Source organism: Cupressus sempervirens, chromosome 9, assembly GCF_028749045.1.
Source record: "Cupressus sempervirens isolate cs-2001-9-10 chromosome 9, ASM2874904v1, whole genome shotgun sequence".
In the NCBI taxonomy this organism is placed as follows: Eukaryota; Viridiplantae; Streptophyta; class Pinopsida; order Cupressales; family Cupressaceae; genus Cupressus; species Cupressus sempervirens.
Genome location: NC_143126.1, coordinates 521,284,674 through 521,305,024, shown reverse-complemented (window position 1 = coordinate 521,305,024; position 20,351 = coordinate 521,284,674). Strand labels below are relative to the sequence as shown.

Here is a 20,351-nt window from a genome sequence, read left to right as displayed (position 1 = left end):
CGGGATGGGGGGACAGGGGGAAGGGTTTCTGGGACATTTTTTTTTTTGGCAGGAACAGGGGACGGCAGGGGACAGCTATATATATATATATATCTAAATTTTCAAAAATATTCATCAATTCTACATTCATAACAAAAATGAAAATAAAAATTAGACTTCTCTCTCATGAGTCATGACATACATTAAAAAAATTGTATTAAAATATCAAAAACTTTTAACACAATAAATATTAAATATTAATCTTAGAATACTTTAACATTAACATTAACATATATGATATTATCTTAAAATAAATAAATATGGATAAAGCCAAACTCAGAATGAAAGTTTCATTATGAAACCCATCCTTTTGCAGTACTGTACATCAGGCCATTAAGAGCACGAATGAAGAACAGCAAGACCATACTAAGACTCAAGTATGCTTATCCAGGAGTTTTGAAATAGTAAATTCTGCTAAAAACTGAACTGTTACAATATAAGAACATCGTGACAAACATCCTGAGCACCAAATTTCTGACACAATTATGCTGAGATATTCCCTGCTGGGCAGAGATGTTTGGCATATCTTTCTCAACATCAAATTGGATATCTTATCCCAAAAATGTTTAACAATGAAGTTAATTAGAAAATGTCTCTTAAGCTGATAGATGTTCTTGAGCTAAAATTTAATCATAATTTCATAAATTTATAACAGTTTTAAAGTTTTTTTTAATAGACATTTTTAACAGTAAATATAGGATGTTGTGTCCATCTGGATTTGATCAATCAACTAATTGATCAATGATCTCTTTGTATTGAAGAACAACGATTTGAATCCTATCTGGAATGAACATTTTGAGTTCGAGGTTGAAGATGTTGTCACACAGCATTTAACTGTAAAGATTTATGATGAGGAAGGGGTCCTTCACGATGCAAAAATAAAAGGGTGTGTTGAAGTGCGGTTGAAGGAGCTAGAACCAGGAAAACTGAAAAACAAATGGTTTTAAACAACTCCAAAGAAATCATTGCAAGCCTGTATAGATGACTCGCAGGGCCCTAGTTTATGCAATGCAGGTCTTGAATATGCTTGCGGCTTGCCAGACAAGGGGGAATTTTTGCTGGTCTACCCAGTAGATTGCTTCCCCAAAAAAATTTAAAAATAACACCCAGCGATTTTTATCATTATCTTGACATTATGTGAGCTTCCCACAATAAAATCGCTTCAGATTAATGGTGATTCAGGCCCTAAAAAAAACGCTGGGTGTTGCCTAGCCTTAGACGGCAAAAATAGGCACGCTTTGCCAAATAAATCACCAAGCCCGACCCCAGCAATGTGCAGATTAATTTCGCCCTAGATAGAGATGACAAAATGAAAACACCCAATCTTCTATAGCATATGATAAAGTCAACAACCAAGAGGATAATATACTTGTAAAACTCGGCTCTTGAGTCTTCAAAAAACTCTCAAACTGCAGACCAGGTGAATTGCGTTGGATCTTCAACCCTTCAACTGTCGGGAATGGGAAATGAAAATATTTCGTTTCCTTGTAAAGTTTTAAAGTATTAGACAATAAACATTAACAAACATAAATCTATATAAAAAACATTAGAAGTCATTTTTTAATATATTTGAAGTTCAAGAGGCGGCTTATTTAATTTTATTATTTTTGTGGTAAAAATTAAAAATCGGAAACTTTTTTGAAAGTTCTGGAAACGTCTAGGAAACAAAATTAAGTCCCCGGGACAGTCAACAAGTTTCGAAAACTTGTTGACCGTTTCCAGTGTTTCGGGGACACGTTTCCGATTTTCCTCTCTAGGTGGGGACGGCTTGGAAACGTTTTCTGCCGTCCCCCCGTCCCCGAAACCGTCCCCGTTTCCGAATCTTGGGTCTTAGAGGTGGAAACACGTTTCCGGGTAACATAGCTCGCCTTCAACGTTGCAACAAGTTCATATTTTCTGAATTTTGTGACTGGTTGTACAGTAGTGGGAGAGGTCTACAAGCCACCTACTCCTGCAGACTTGAGTGGGAGGTTAGTTTACTCATTTCAAACTTTATTACTTTTATTATTTTACAATTTACTTACTTTTGTTTAATGTAATTTTTTTTATCAAAGTTGTGTACCTATGTCATTTTTTATTTTGTGCTTCTAGATTGTTGAAAGATGTTTCTAGGGTAAAGATGTGGTTGAAGCACAAAAATTACAGTTAAACAATATGTCTACACCATACTTTCAAATGGATGGACGGATGGAAAAACCGTACCATCATCAACTTTTTGGTTTCATGGAAGGATCAAGTACTCTTTCTAAAACCCTTGGATGCCTCGAACAAGGTAAAGATAGTTGAGACTTTGGCTCTAATGCTAGAGAATGTTGTGATGGAGGTTGAGGCTGAAAATGTGGTGCAAATCATAACCGATGATATAGTGGCATATGCGGCAGCAAGTAGTTTCTTACAAAAAAAGCATAGAACACTCTTTTGGTCTCCTTGTGTAACGCATGTTATTGACCTTCTTTTGGAAGATATAGGGAAATTGGATTGGGTGAAATCGGTTGTACAGGATGCAAGGAAGATAACAAAATATATCTACAATCACTCTTGGGTCCTTTGCTTGATGAGGGACTTCACTCATGAGAAGGATTCGATTAGACCCATAGTCACAAGATTTGCAACGATTTTTTTAACGTTGCAAAGTGTTCTTCTTCATATGAATTCTTTGCGAGTCCACCATGGCTAGAGTCAAATTATTCAAAGAAGTCCGATGGACAGGGTGTTGCACGCATTGTCTTTGCTGCCTACTTTTTTTTATCTAACTACAAAAATTGTTGAGGTAACTTGGAAACTTCAAAAGCTATATATTTAATTTTTTTGTATTCATTAATCAAGTTTTTCATTATTAATTTAAATTTTATAACCATACTCTCTGATTAATTATTGTTTTCTACATTTCAATTGTAGGTGGTGAGGCCCTTGGTTAAAGTTCTCCGCTTGGTGGACGGGGAACAAACCCCAATGGGGCCCCTTTATGAGACCATAGATAGGGCCAAAGAGGCTGTAAAATATCGATATAGGCAGAACAACCTAAAATTGAGCCCATATGGGAAACTATCAATAAGTGGACCAATCAGCTCCACCAACCCATTCATGCAGCAAGGTATTTCCTCAACCCTCGTTGTGGCCGAGATGGAAGAATATCAAAATGCAACGAGCAAGCCACTCTCCTCAGTCATGGCAAAGAGAGGCAGACACACTCAAACCTCAAGTACAATATTTGGAATTTGGAGTCTTTCACATGCATCATAAGTAGATAAATACTAAGCAACAAAAACATGTCCTAATCTTGCTTTCTAACTCTTTGATATGTATCTTGCAGATGCTTGGTGACAAAATTGGGGTGGAAATGTCCCAAATCTGGAAAAACTTGCTCTTCAAACCTCATGTCAGCCATGTAACTCATCCAATTGTGAGTGTAATTGGAGCTTATTTGAATCCATTCACGCAGAGAAGAGGAACAAGTTGGTGCAAAAATGCCTAAATGATATTGTCTTGTGCAATATAACCTTAAGTTGCACGTAAGAAAGGTAAATCATCACCAATTCAGCCACTTGATCTGGATGACATCAATCCTTTTGATGCTTGGACAGCATAGGAGCAGCCTACATTGCTCACATAGGATTACATATATGATTTGGAGAGGCAAGTTATGGAGGAGGGTTTTGCACCAGGATTGAACAACGTTCAGGAGGTGGGCAATAAGAGTGAGGACAGTGACAGTGAGGATTCAGATGATGAGTCATTGCCAGTGCTAGTGCCAGCATGTTCTTATCGAGCAATACTCATCGAACCAAAAAGTTACCTTACACCTTGGGCTTATTCACTGAATTCTCATTCTCATTCACCACAACAACTCTTCTATCACTAACCTTCTTGTCCATATTTGGACATTCAAATAACCTATATTCTTCTCCTCAGACCAAGACGTTTTGATTCATCTTCAGCCACTGACTTATCTTTCATCAAGTGTTCCTACTTCTCCTTCTCTCAAGAATTACCTTGATGTCTTCTCTTCAACTTATCTTTTGCCTTCAGAGCATACTGATAAGTATCCTCACCTTAATCAATCTTCAACATGCCAATCTCATCTTGAATATTGAATCTCAAACCATTAATATATCTAGCCACCTTTTCCTTAGAAAGTTCTCTACATCCAGACCGAAGTGTTAACTTGTAAAATTCCTCGAATAATCCTTCACAGTCGTATCCTTCTGCTTCAGATTCTGCAACTTCTTAAACAACTCAAGTTCATAATCGGCAAGAATGAATATAGCCTTCAATTATGTCTCCATCAATCTCCACTAAGTGGTCTTTAATTGACCTTTTTCTCTAACTCACTGCAATTCTTTACATGACAAAGCAACATTTCCTTTTCAACTTAGCCTATGCTTATCTCACTCTAAGCGAATCTCCAATATCTTCCAACTCACCAATCCGATCAATCAGGTCCTCTGGACTCAAAGTACCTAAGAAATTAGAGCCTTCCATCTTATGCTTTAGTTTCAATCGAGCTCCAAATCTATCCAATCGACAAGTTTTGTCTTCTACAAATCTCTCCATTTGATCGGTCATGTCTTCTCCACTGGATCCAGCAACCTCAAAGTCTTCAGCAGCTTCCTCATAATCATCTTTCATACCCACATTCCTTGGTACACCAACCAAATCAAACCTTCACTTTGATACCACCTGACACAGTACCCACTAGGTTGGAGGGTCTGAAAACAGAGTATCCAACGAAGTTGCTAAAGAATTCTAGCGGAAGCACAATACAACACACCACAAGATTTGACAGGAAATCAATTTCTTCATTCGTCAACAACTATTTACATGCAATGTGTTGGGCTATAAGGCCTCCCAATTATGGCTAGATACATAAACAATTAGAGTAATAGTTGTGAAAGATCCCACAAGATCCAAAGAAACCTTAGCTAGCCCAGATTTGCAACAGCACAACAATTTAGTAGAAACAACAAGAAAGATCTAAACTTGTGCTTGCAAGCCACTAAGCAACCATCTTGTTTTCCAAGCTCACACTTAGCTACTAGCTCTACTAAATTTCACTCCTCTTAGCTACTCCTCTCTAGAACACAAAACGCTAGCTTACAATAATCATTAAATACAACTAGGAAAAAGAACCAAGACCAAGAATAGGTCCCCACACATCCCAAGATCGATCCATGTCACAATCAAATACAACACAAATTAAATGCACCAGTCGGCTGGCCAAACAATCAATTGGTGAACCAAACCACTGAGCATAAGCAACAACAACAACCGGGCACACCAAGTATCACCGAGGATACCGAACACATTCATCCACTGACTACGAGTTCAACTGAGAAAAAGACCAACTGAGCACCACCAACATAATCGGGTCCCTTTAGTCATCGAGCTCATCAGAAAAGTCGCATCTTCAAACCGAGAACTACCACTTAAGTGACCAAGCATCACCAACCTTCAACCGAGTTCTCCAACTCCAAGGTCAAAAGCCACTCCAACATACAAAATTGCCAACTACCCCAGGACACTCCTACATCACTTGAGGGATCCCAATGCCAGTTTGGCTGTATTAGAATCAAAACAAATACCAGCAAGGAAGATGCAACAACTTTCACTTATTTCCTTGGAAAAATCCTTCTCAGAGTTTGCCCATAAGTAATTACTATTTAGTGTTTCTTAATTTAATTTCAAATGATTATGTTCCTTAAGTATTTTTTCTATTTCTGCTATACGAGCTCAAAATATTAAGCTTGAAAAATAATTGCTATCAATACCCACTAATTTCAGCTTACTTGGCTTGCATGAAGTGTTGGTTTCAAAATCAGATAACTTTATTAATATATAGTCATCATTTTCATAATTTGAAAAAATAGCAGAAATACTCAGGGGTATAAGATTCAAGACTAATTAATACTCCAGTATGCCAATTTATGATATTTAAGAGGTTTACATGAATTCTGTTCCCACACCTGAATCTCTATTCAAATTTTGTACTTCTCCATAACAACTAGAAATGATTTCATAAAATTATCTTAGTATAAAGTATTATTGTGTGGATATTTCAAAAATTATAAGCAACAATCCAGTTAATTTCTTTCTCCTAACATTGTCTAACCCAGTGACATAAACTGCTGCACTAAGTAAAACAAAAAATAAACAGTTAGGAAAACTAATTTAGTAAGCAAGAGACTGCCTAGAGCCCAGTGATGTCCTTTCGGACGCCTAGTTTGACATTTAGATATAATGGATGGAACAATGAAAAAGAGCATCTGGAGAAGCACAAAGGAATAAATAAAAAGAAGTAAAGACAGCCAGCAACTAGCATAGAACATCATCATCAATTGGACTAAGCTGCACATTTTTTGAGTGTTCTGGTCCGTGTGTCCTCTAATAGTCTAGGATACAACTATCAGAGTCTCCAAAATAGGCAGGAGTCTAATATGGGAATTCTTAGGGAAAATAAGAACAAAGGAAAGTTATTGAAATTTTGCAGCAAAAGATTGACCATGGAGAAAATAAAAGGAAACAAATGATGTCTAGCATATAAGTCACCATATTAGCCTCAAATTTAACCTTAATAAGGACCCAACACTCAAGTGGTACCAATTCCAGCTTAGCTGTATCAAAGTCAAAATAAGCGACCAACATTCACTTTATTCCCAAGAAAGAATATTTCTGTGTTAAAGGAGCTCTCAAAAGCTTTGATATGCCCTTTTTGTTATAGTCTTGACTCTTACAACTTGATGTCCATAAATAATTAGTACTTTTTGCAAGTAGTTCAAAATACTACAATCACTTCTTGTGCTTCTATTATTGGATGGTAAAAAAGCTAATCTTTAAAATACTAATTTTGTAATCAATACCGACTGCTTTGAGCCTACTTGGCTTTCATAAAGTACTGCCTTTTTAAAATCTGATCTTTTATAAAATACATAATTACATATTTTCCAACATTTAAAATAACTGGTAAAAATACTCACCATATAAGACTCAAACCATTAGAAACTCTGGCATGCCAGGTTGTGATTTTGGTGTGGCTTACATGATTTCTGTTCACACACCTGACTCTCAATCAACATTTTGGCAACTTGTCCACAACAACTAGAAACATTTTATTAAAATTATTTAAATATAAATTACCACTGTGTGGGTCTTTTAAAAGTAACAGAGAATTATTCAGTTAATTTATTTCTCATACCCTCAGGAGACAGACACAAGTAAAGGAATATCCACAACAAAGACTTTTACTTCTGCAAAACAAAAAAAATAAAGATGAAAATTTATTTAATAAAAAATGAAACTGACTTCAGCCCAATTAAGTTTTTTGTGATCCCTAACTTGATATATAGAGACACAAAACAACAGAGATTGAGAGGAACAATGAAAAAAAGTTAAAACCATCTGAAGAAATGCAAAAGAACACAAATAAATAAGGAAAAACACCCAGCAATTACTATAGAACATCATCACTTGGACTAAACAGAACAATGATTCAGTTTTCTGGTCAAGGTCTCCTCTAGTTAATCCAACCTACAATATCAGCATCTCTCCAACAGTCAGGAGGCAATTGGGGAAATTCTTAGTGAAAATAAAAATTAAAAAATATTGCTGAAACTTTGGAACAGACAATCAACCAAGGAGCAAATAAAAGGCAACAAGTTACCAACTCGGTAAAAATCTTAATTTTAGGTTCGTCATTACAGAAGTCGGGTAAACACCACACACACACACACATATTGCAGATTAATGACAAGAATTAACTTTAGAATACCACATACTATAATATAATCAACAAAACAACCATCAAGTCTAATGTCATTTTAAATGTAAATGGTAAATATTATCTCAAGCTTCAATATTGAAATAATATTACTCAAGTTCAACAATCAATTTTCAGTGTCATAAGAACCTCCTAATTATCAACACCAATATCAGCATTCAGATGGGGTAATTAAGGAACAATTTTAAGAACCACAAGCAGTGCAAGTGCCACTCACATTAAAAACATGCAACATGCTGGAAAGTGGAAGCATCCAGAAGGAACATCAAAGGCATAAATTTTATAAAAACAAGTAAAAAATTTTGAAAAAGGTAGAAAATTGGATGGGTTCACCCGAGGTTTGCCTGGGTTTCCCTGGATCCTACTTGGGTTCATCCCAAACAAACCAAACCCCTCTCCAACATCTCAACTGTATTTTCAAGCAGATTGAATCAGATCTGAAGCAAACCTGGATCCAGCCAATCTGTAGGTAGATCTACTAACATAGATTTGGACCTGTAATTCATTGCAGTATCCTCAAGTCCAACTTTTAACTGTATTTTCAAGCAGATTGAATCAGATCTGAAGCAAACCTGGATCCAGCCAATCTGTAGGTAGATCTACTAACATAGATTTGGACCTGTAATTCATTGCAGTATCCTCTAGTCCAACTTTTAAAAGTAGCCCACCTCTCAAGGGATCCCCATGCCAGCTCAGCTGTATTGGAGTCAAAACAAGTATCGACAAGGACGATGAGACCATCATTCACTTATTTCCAAGAGAAAACTCGTTTTAGCATTTAAGGAGCTTTAAAATAGCTTTGATACGTCCTCTTTGTTATGGCCGTACAACTTGCAGTCCAAATTAATTAGTGCTTCATACTTCTAGTTCAATCCATTATGATTTTTTATTTTTCTTTCAAGTGCCAGATATCAACACCTAGACTTACAAAAGCTAGTCTAGTAGTTAATACCCAATACATTCAACTTACTTGGCTTGCATAAACAGTTGCCTTTGAAATATAATCTTTTCTATAAGTATATAAATATACTATTTTGATAATTTTAAGAACATCAATAAAGATGTTCATAATATTTCCATGAGCTTTTCCCATGATAATATTTTGGTATTAGTTCACATAAATTGCCGGAATGACAACCCACTTTATCCCATAGAAAAACTAACCTGGAGAGTGCAAACTGAGTCAGTTGCAGAGAAGATAGTTCCAATTGCTGCAGATACAAAAAATATTAAAAATACATTATTTTACAATTGAAATAGTCTTCAAGCAAATTTAAAAAGAACAATGAAACATTGACAAAAAGATAAAAACACAAACTAGTGCTCACCAAGATAATCTCCAATTTCAAAAGAATCAATATCAAACTTCTTGAAGAGCAGCATCGCACCTGATGATGGGATTATCTTAAATTAGAAAAAAAAAATTGAAAAATCTCTATCAATAATTAAACAGTGTTTGCTTAAAAAACTAAAAACAACTATCTACACTAAGTTTCAACTGCTATATACTAGATTTGCCTTCAAATAAAAGGTGCACGTAGATAAATTTCTAACAATGATGACTGTCAATTGCTATGTAAAGCCTCTCATCACTAACACAAGATTTGCAATCTGTAATCCTCGTTAACTAAGAAAATAAGTACTAACCACTAGTTTCCTATTTTTCAATTTGACCTTTTATAGACATTATCTTAAACTCTGTAAAAATCATAGTTACACCACCCTAAGAGATGGGGGAATGGGGGAACGGGGGGACAAGTTTCCAGGACAGGGGAACAAAGGGACCATAATTTGGGGACGGCAAGGGAACGGCAAAGGGGCAGGTCTTTATTATAACTCCAAAAGGCCTTCTATTTATTGAGTATGAGAAAAAGAGAGGAAAAGTGAGAGATAGACTTGAGCTAGAGCTAGAGCTAGAGCAAATAGACTTGTCTTTTCATTTTGTTTACAGATAGACATGTTTCATGGATCTTAATTTTACATACATTTATGATTTGACAACATTTATAATTCTATATATCTATGTCGTGACTCATTATAATACTATGATTTCTATTTACTTAAGCTACAGTTTATATTTAACATATGTAATGGATTTATCATTTATGATCCTTGTTTGTGTATGTTAGATTCTATTTGATGATGTTATAGTGTGCTTAAGTTATATTCAATATAGGGTGCATGAAATAAGCTTTAAATTCTCATTTAATATCTAAATTTCAAGGATTTTTTTTTATTTGTCGATTCATAGCTGATTTGATTCCAAATCATGGCCGATTCACAATTCAATTCAGCCTTGTTGATTTCGATTCTCATTACTTTGCATCAAACACTGAACATAAATAGTCAAATCAGCAAATAGTTAACCTTTTGATTCAATTCCCCTACACTTTAAGCTTTGCTAAACCTAGGCAGGTAAACATTCCTTAAACCCGTATGACCTGATTCAAAGGTTTTCTATAGTGAATTTAGACTTTGTGAGTTATAAATTGGCAAAATCTTTAAAAGTTATGTGAATGCCTCAAAATGATTGAATGTTTGATATAAGATTTTATCAATAATTAAGTTGACGCTTGCAAAAAGTAAATACAAAAAAGAATCGCTGACTTCAACTATAAATCCAATTATTGTATTTCAATGATTCCAAAGACCAGTGCCTTGTTTATTCGAGCAATAGAGTTTAGCACAATGAAGATTCTTATGTACAAATTTATGAGACAATATACTTTAAAATATCATCAATATGTGCTCTAAATGCAAAAGATAAATCACTTATGCAATTTGATGCTAGTCCAAAAGGATTCTAACTTCTTTGGTGGAAAGCTCAATTAGACATGGATGAGGAAACACGTATATATATTTCACACTATCCCTGATTATCAAACAAACAATGCTGTGACAAATCTAATGCATAAGTATCGTCAGAAATAATCCAATAAGGCATTGATCACAAAGGACAAATCCAAATTGTATTTTATTCTCTTTAGCTTAAATAAACACAAATAGAGATCTTTTATTTATCATTAAAATATAATATCAGTCTATGTACAAGCCATGCCTTCTATCTGCAATCTTCCTTACAAAATCTGAATACTCCTTAGTAATTCTCTCGCTATTGTTTTTCTTCTTTTGTCATGTCTTTCCTACTTCTCCTCCTTTATTTATATGCCTATAAATGAATAGACATGTCACGTGTGCCTTATTAAGAAGGTACAACCCCTTGTAGGATGACTAATTACTAATTATACCCTTTGTCACTTTAATTGTACCGTTTAATTTGAATATGGTAATTTCTTTGAACAAACATCGTCGATGAGACACCACCTTCCCTAAATAACAAATCTGATTAGTATCGCACCCATCCAATCTCTTAAAAAAAATTTAAAAAATTACAACAAATGCTGTCCAATCCTCCCAAATTGGGGTGCTGCATTCCTTCTTGCCACTGCCTCTGGCTGCATAAGACTCCCGACACCATTTGCATACTTCACCTGTCAATCACTAATTTTCTTATCCAGGAAACCAAATAAGGACAAGGCGGAGACCATAATTTATTTGGCATAGGAGCATACACCAGCATAGTACACTGCATATCATCAGGGTAAAATAAACATGTGGATCATTCAGATTGCCAAAACACGATTCCATGTTTACCTGCCAGAGAAACGTTGTGCTCCAGTAGTATGTTAATACCATCAGGTGTTTTGTAAATAAGAGCGTGTGACTTGAAATTTTGAACATATGATTAGATACAGCTGTGCACAACTCAGGATGACGAGGCACTTTACTGAAGGCTTCCAGTGTAACAGACGCTGTGGATACTGTAGAAGAACATCAACTCATCCCCCTGCTATTAGCGTTCCTGTCCATGTTAATAATGGCTCGGCTGTGAGAAGACAGCATACAGTGTTTTGGAGAAACATAGAATTTGCTATTAGAAAACAATCACCATTCGTGGGAGCCTGGGAATCACAAGAGTCTGGCTTTGAATCTCCCGAGGTCACTTCATTACTTGCATCCCTATATGCCATGGTTTGGAGTTAAATTGTACTGATCCTTGCCTGCTGGGCGAAAACCTTCAACAGTACATGATTTATGGAGTCTGAAGCATATTCACAGATTTGTTGCTGGTGTGGGAGGAATATCTGCAATTAAACTGAATCAAAATAGACTATTGCCAAGCGCTCCCCATATCATATGGTATACTCTTTTGGCAGTTGGAGTGAATATGTTTGACTTGAAAGATGAAGTAGATCTGGACGTGGCTTTCCTTGGCACTGTATTCCCTATTGCAAGGTTCTGTGGATAAGAATTTTATATGATAATCTCTCATAACCAGCTTTCAGTTACAATCATATATGAGATATTATTGTATTTCAGACTGGAAAACTATAAGACTGTTTAGGTTCTCTGTTATGTTATACCAGTTTAGTATGAATTGCATATTGATATGATTCAGTCTGTCACAAGGTGTATAACATGCCGTCTGTACAGATTGATGCATCGTCCTTCATTCATTATCAGCTTTGAAAACTCCTTATACTGATGATACGTGAGCATATATTTGTTTGACATACTTTCCCATCCTCTGTGTAGTTTGTATTCTCTTTCATCAGCTGATTCCTTTTCTGCTCATCTGGGTAAAATTTTGCAGATAGAATATAATTGACACTCCGTCTTCATTTCTCTAGCTGAAGAAACTACTTTGAAAAGAGAACATCCTCCTTGTAGTATGGTGTCAGAACACTTGAACAGGTTTTGAAGAAGTATTTGTAGATAGAACACAATGGGTCTTTAATATTGGTATAAGATGCTCAAATGGAGGCCTAGATTTTTAGAAATTAGGGCTCCATCACAGCCACTGCCCAAATTTTTTGTTTGTCTGGCTCCACTAAGCATGCTATTGATCCTCTCCATCAATGTCAAGTTCATACATTTTACAAATCCATTCTATTGAAAGTGTATGGAATAGAATGGAGTTGCCTGATGTCTTTCTATGCCATTCTCTTTACAAAAAATACTAAACTCTAGTAAACAAGATTCTCCACAGTTACCCATTCTCAACACTTTAACCTTTACCCATCCGGTTCTCCAACTCTTTGATCCAGGCTATATAACTTGAATAAGGATTTTTTGTTATTTTGTCCAAAGCAAGTTAATCTTTGTTTCTCAACAAAGCGGGTTAATTTTCAAATATAACCATGAAATCTCAATTTAAGTAAATCCTCCATCGTGATCTTCCTTCCAGTCCTCGAAATTTGTACATTTAAATGTTTCCAACTCCAACTTACACATATTTGCCATCTTCTTTAAAAAGGATATATAGTTTGCACACAACTCCCAATCAAAATAAGATTAGTTCAATTTTTTTCCTTCACACTTACTAACCAAATTGATCAAGCTCTAATATCAAATGTAAGGAAGCTAAGATAGTGAAAATGCTTCCTATCCTAATCTATGAGAAGAGATAGTGCAAAGACATATAGATCAAATGATTCCAAATAACAAAACAACACATGCGTTCATTTGCAAGTGACATACTCAAGGAAAGCCCTTTTGAGAAAAAAATCCCAGCCTCCGAAGTAGAACCAATTATAGTATCAATAACAATAATGGTTATATTACAACTCCAACAACTAGCCTTCAGAGAAGAGCATACAAATCAATATATGATGAAGAAATTTGACAACCTAAGAGCACTTGCAAAACCTTCACATAATACCTCCAAATTAGGCTCTCAATATATAGGCATGTGCAAAACCACAAACCATGAATGGCTCTAAAACCATGTGCTGGAAACCACTGGCTAATTTAGGCATCCATATCAAAATGCAATTTCCAACTCCTAAATTAAGCTTAATTAACTGACAAGATAGAAACATTCACTACAAAACACAAGTACTCAAGTAGTCTTAACTTGCCTTTTTCATAGTTGCTTCATGATTTTCTCCAAGTCCACAATTAACTCTTCTTCATCATGTTCCTTTTAAGCAACCCTTACACAAATTGTTGATTGGAATTAGTAACCCTCATGAAACTCCATGAGTCTACATTTTCCAAAACGTAACATTATTAACCACTCATAACACCAAGTCCTCCTCCAAATGAGATCCCCGATTATGTGGTTGCAAATTATTAAATAAACACTTCAAATATCAGAATATTTCAAGGTGTATGAAACCTATCCATATGTCCCAACAGAAACAGTGACTACAAAAACAGCGCCAATTTTGATCAATTTTTTTTAAGGCATCACTAGAAATGAGATATCAAACAATGAAATAGATAGTTCTAAAAGCCTACCAATGGAATCTTTGTCAATGATAGTGATACAATTTCCACTCAAGATAGGGTGACCACATACATCTGTCATTTCTAACACAAACTATCATACATAAGTTTGAATAAGTTTTGGTTTCTTTTAATCATACTGTTCACCAATTTTTTAAATATTAGTTTCAACATTCATCATGGAACATTGGAATGATATTTCCATAATATTCAACTTGCAACAAATGCCAATTCACCCTTCAGGAAACAAACCAGATCTCTCTCGTCCACTCATCAATGATCATTGCCAGATCCTTTATTTATAATCCTCGTGAATCTTTCTAAAAATTCCTTACCACAAGCACAAAGGAAGTAATAGCAACCTCATCCAACCAATCATCCCCAAGCTGTTAATCCTTCAAGGAAGCCACAATGCCAAAGCCAACAAGAAGTTCCATGGGTTTATAGTATCATGCCAAAAAAGCCGTTGGCAAGCCAAACTTCTCGCAAAAATGAAATGGCCCCTTCAAAATGGAGGCACAACCAAAAATCTGACATCTGAGAAAATAGAATACAAACTCCAGTGCTAATGGGAAAACTGCTCTATTGTAATGTCCCCATCTTGGGAGATCAGAAATTTAAGCCAAAATTCATGAAATATTAAAATTGACTTTGAAAGCTTAATGTAAATTTTTAAAAGGGGGTCGATTTAATATTCTAAGGTGAGCTAAAAGGGACAAAGGAGGAATAAGACAAAAGGACAGGAGAAGGAAGTTGAAGGGTCACATATTTGAGCATTGAAAGATGGAAGCCAGTTCACTTTAACTATGCTTTGGATTTGGATATTGTTTTCAGATTTCTCTTTGAAAAGGTAGAAGCTTTTACTTTTAGTTTTCAGAACCTGCAACCCCTTCATGCTTCTCGTGGTGAAAAGGACACAAACCCAATTCGACATCAACTTAAGAAAATTCATATCAGAGTTCAGGTGCATTTCATGGTTTTCCAGTGAAGTAAAAATCTCCAAAAAATCGTGACTATTCCTGAATCAAGGTCACTCCTGATTTTTTCTCCCAAAATTGCCTGAAATTGGTCAACACAGTCAATGATTTTTAAGCCTTGAAAATCATGTTTAATCATAATCAAATCGCAATAAAAAGTTTGAAAATGTGCAAATATTTGCTACCAAGAAAGCCTAAATGCGCCAATGAAAGTCTTCATTTTCTATTTACGGTCATCATGGGCCCTCTAAATCACATATTTGCACTTGTGTTGGGAGTCTATTGTAGACAATGATTAAATTATTTGTTTTCCATGGGAGTCGTTGTTTGTCAAGGATTTAAATCATTTATTTGTCGTGGGAGCCATCAAGGGATAAAATCGTTTGTTTGTTGTTTGTGTGAGAGTCCAGTTGCTTTCAGCTTCTTGCTTGCGTTTGTGGTGAGAGAGAAAAGTCCATCAACTCCAGACTCAATGAACTTTTTGCCAAGTTGCAGATTATTTTTTCTCAATAATTATTTTGTTTTCCTAGAGTTGATATTTAGTCTATATTAGCCTTAAAATGGCAGTTGTTAGTTGTAAACCTTTGTTTCTGTTATATGTATATTTTTGTTTATTTGTTTTTGTTATTATATTTTATTATTTTCATTTATTTTGTAAATACTCATCTGATATGCGATAAAAACTTAAACAGTGAGTTAACAGTTTTGAAAACATCATGCAGAGTCCGTCATGATCATTAATTAATTTTACACATCAACATCAAAAATATGTCAATTATGACAAATTGTAAGTTTTGGGACTATAGTTAACAAAAAGAAGATAACATCAATTACATTAAAGCCTTTTGCCTATAGGAGTTATAGAAATGCATTAAGTCGCTAGAAGATAATTGCAGGATAAGAGAGGATTGTTAATTAGCCAACTTAAGCTCTCATGCTTCTCTTGGAATGAGCCTAAACTAGCACCCATGACATTTCATGAAATCTACAAATCTATATTTTAATTTTTCCAAAACTAGAGGTGTTTATATCCTATTCTGTGTTTGACCATTTCTTCAAACCTTTTAAGGATGTCCTTTTCAGTAAGATCTAAAGAAATGCAATTAGTAAACTTCAGAAATTTAAATTTTCTATTTATAATTTTGTAGATGTCAAAGTCTCTTCTCATGTGATCTAGATAATATTGAGTACTTTATCACTAAGAGGTGCTAATTTTTTTCAATTTATTCAACAGGGCCTCGCATGCCATTGCCTACTTTAAGTTTTTAGAACTTTTTACTTAGTTTATAGGTTGAATTACTTAGTTTATAGGTTGAATTCGTACAAAATCGCAAACTATATTGTAATTGACATTTGACAATTGTCTCCATCTAGTTTGATGGAATTATAGTCATTGATGTCAAAGGTGCGAACAAGAATCATCATTGATGGTTATACAGATATTGAAGATACTATGATGATGACACAATAGTTACTTCATTACGCATTTGTAACATGAAAAGAAACATAAGATATATGAAAAGATGCATGGAAAGAAATAGGGGAGATTAATATTGCCTATAGTATATGAAGAATATCATTATGACAAAGATGTTAGAAGTGAAATATATAATCTGTTTTGGAAAGAAAGTAATGAATACACTGACTAAATACTGGTCTTGAATAAGTCTTAGAAAGTATGTACATACATTGCTTAAAGTGAAGAGTTTCTATTGGTGTGAACACATATGGAGGGATATTGCACACTAATGTTGAAGAAACAAAAGAACTTAGTACACAGTGATCAGAATTATAAATAACTTATCAAATATATACATAATCAGTGGTTTAAACATGTTGGTCCATGATATCCTATATCAAAGATTATAGCAGCAGCGTAGCACAAAAGATCAAACTTATGTTGACTGACATTGTGAATAAAGATAAGACTAAATGAAATAGCATCAAAACATTTCCAGTTTGAAACAGAAGTGTGTGCAATATATCAACGAAAAGGTTGGTCCCAATAGAAGGCAAAGATGGAGATCATATATGTGATAAAGACCTCTGCGTCACAGTGCAATAAGTAGATGGATGGCAGCAGGATAAACAAGTGATTAAATACAATAGCAATAGCAATAGCAATAGGAAATTGAACAGAGAGGATTCTACGTCACTATTTAAGGGAACAAGACTCAGTTTGGAAATTCATGTTGATGGTGGAATAATTGATAAGCAGCGATTATGATTACTAAATCCCAGTATATCATGAGTATCCCAGTCAGAAAAAATTAAAAACAATTGGAGACAGTGATATTCTAATTATAGCAACAATCTCTATGACAAATAACAAAACAAGTGGGAACAAAATCATTCCATCACCGTGCATGTTCAGAGTTTTATCAAAGGAAGTCAGCGCCACAAGACAAACATGCATGATATAAGTGTTGGCTATCACAGGTGTAATATTGACAAGTTAGCTAGTGGTTTGTATGGAAGGTAATGCCTTAATAAGAAAATAAAACAACAGTGACTATCTACCTTGTCTTATTACCCATGTCAGAGCAAAATATATACAAGAAAGAAAAGACCGTGAAATGGAAATATAAGATAGCGACTAAGAGCAGACACAATTAATATATGGTGTGATTAAGGAGATTTCCGGTGATCTCAGCATCGGCAATTATTGATAGATATAAAGTTATGCAAGCATCAAATATTATTTGTGGCAAGTACCATGGAGACGGAGTAAATAATAAAGATACAACAAATAAAAGACAGACCAAATGAACAATACAACAGCGGCCATGTCTGCAGGGATCAAATATATGAAGCAATAAGTTTTAAGCAATCACTACTTATATTATATATGAGACGGAGTCCTCAGAAACTTACATGTATTGAAGCCTACTTGATTAGAATGGCTTTTGAAAGAAGACCAATGGATTCAAATTATATGATGTTGTTATTGCAAGAAGGCCAGCAGATGAAGGCTTATCATTGATTAAATATTCATCAATCATATAGCAATAGCTATTGAAGACATATATAGTTTCAGTGTTCACAAAAACACAGAGAAATTGGGAGCAGCTTTAACTGAACAGGCAGGTAAACTTGTGATAAGGCAACGACTATATTCATCAATGGGCGATTGAATATGTTAACAACAATAGACATGAACCAAGCATGAGTATCTACATGGCAGTGAAACTATTGATAGCAAGAAATATTATACACTAAAGAATTGTTTTATAAAAGGGGATAACTTATATGAAGAAAATCTTCAATGGCATCTTCAGCAATATGATTATTAAGCAAGCAATAAGAGAACAAATGACTAATGTCAAACAATAGAAAAAAGAAATAAAAGTAATAATTTGTGTCTCAAGAGATAATCTATAATTAGAGGAAGATGATATTAAGAGAATTATATAAACTAATAGAATAGCTAATAGTTTTGAAAAGTCATCAATCACAAAAGACACAATCTTTTCATAAAGAGCTACGTATGATGCATATATACTATAATTCAAAAAATCATACTAAAAGAAGTGTACAGGATAGTGAGAGCAGATAAATGAAGAATAAAAAGGAGTGATATATATATGAAGTGGCTGTGTATATGAAGACTATCGTTCTATATATTAGATTAAAAGAAGGCTGTAAATGAAGATATATGTAAGTGTGTGTGATGTGGAATAAGATATCTAAGTGACATAAATAAGAAGTCAGATATAAGAAAAATAAAGCAAATTATATGTAATCAGACTGTAAAACTTATATATATATTAATGCATGGAGTGAAATAAAATAAAAGAGATATAAAATAAGATAAGAAGTGTGTGGAGTAGACAAGAAGTCAGAAGTGAGAAGAAGGGATAAGATAAAAGGAAGACATATAAAAGACATTTATTCAGATTTTAAAAATCTGAAATATATATCTATAGAATAGAGGAAAGGTTGAATAGATATTAAAATATAATCAGATTTTTATCTGATATATAAATATACATATCTTTGTAAGGAAGAATAATTGACTGACTTTAAGAGGAGAGAAGACTATATAAATTTATACAAAGACAAGAAAGAGTGAAATAAAAGTGTCAATCATCAGTTGTAGAAAGCAACATTTTTGTTGAGCAGTGGGGGTTGGTAATTCCAGTAGGTTGGAGCCTACGAAGTGTGGGAGTTGGAGCTTCCAGTGAGTCGAGGCTCATAAACACAGGGGTTGGAGCATTAGTAGGTCGTAGCCTACAAATCATTGTAAAAGAACAAGTTTATATATAAGGCAATTATTTGTCATGGTTTTCTGCTGCATTGGGTTTCTAGTAGGTTGAAGCCTATGAAATGTGGGAGTTGGAGAGTCCAGTGAGTCGGTGCTCATAAACATAGGGGTTGGAGCCTCTAGTAGGTCGTAGCCTACAAATCATTGTAAAAGAACAAGTTTATATATATAAAGCAATTATTTGTCGTGGTTTTCTGCTGCATTGGGTTTCCCCGTAAATCTAGTGTTCTTGTGCTTATATGCATAATTATTGATTTCAGCATTAAGAGTAATTAAAGTAATTGTTTGGACATAAAGTTATAAATAGGCAAAGTTGTTATTATACTGATCCACAACCCCCCCCCCCCCCCCCCCTTCTCAGTATAATTGTGTGCTCTTCAATTGGTATCAAAATCGGTTCTTTCTATAAAGCCTAACCGCTTGAAGGTAGATCTATTGAGTACACATGGGAAAAAGGAAAGCGAATAGGAGGAAAGGAAATACGAAGAAGAATATTAATGCACTAACTACTAGAGATGAAGTGATAGATAATGGATTCTCTAAAGAGGGAGTTGACCATATTGACATTATTGAATCAAACACGTGATGGTATGGAGGCAAATATACGTGATCAAGTGGCACTTGGAATATGCATGGCGACAAAAAATGATGATGTGACACCAACATGACATTGTGAATGATGATAAGGATAGGATAGAAGGTGGTAATGAATCAGATACAAAACAAGTCTCGGATTATGGATATTATGAAAGTAATTGGTAAATATTTGCTTGTATTAACAGAGACCAAGAGGTCTACATATACAAAAGAATAAAGCGATGTTTCCTTAGGAAACGATTGTGAAGAATGGAAATATTCTATTCTAGCTAAAAGAAAGCTAACAAATAACTACAGCTAACTAAATATTAGAAATATTTTATTATTTACAATAAATTACAAATAGATTACCATTAACTAATAATAGACGCTTATCTATTATCATAATACCCTCCCTTAATGGTTAATC

The 20,351-nt window shown here is 34.5% G+C and overlaps 1 protein-coding gene across 2 annotated transcripts in view; it reads right to left on the bottom strand.

Annotated features, from left to right (window-relative positions):
* Positions 1-20,351, bottom strand: part of LOC149539640 (sodium/hydrogen exchanger 1-like) — a 111,292-nt gene that overhangs the window by 54,022 nt on the left and 36,919 nt on the right. For both annotated transcript variants that reach the window (XM_089800876.1, XM_089800875.1), the window contains 2 exons: positions 9,142-9,201; positions 8,978-9,024 (listed from right to left, as the gene is read on the bottom strand). In XM_089800876.1, coding sequence (XP_089657002.1) covers positions 8,978-9,024; positions 9,142-9,201 — 107 coding nt within the window. The remainder of the gene's footprint in view (positions 1-8,977; positions 9,025-9,141; positions 9,202-20,351) is intronic.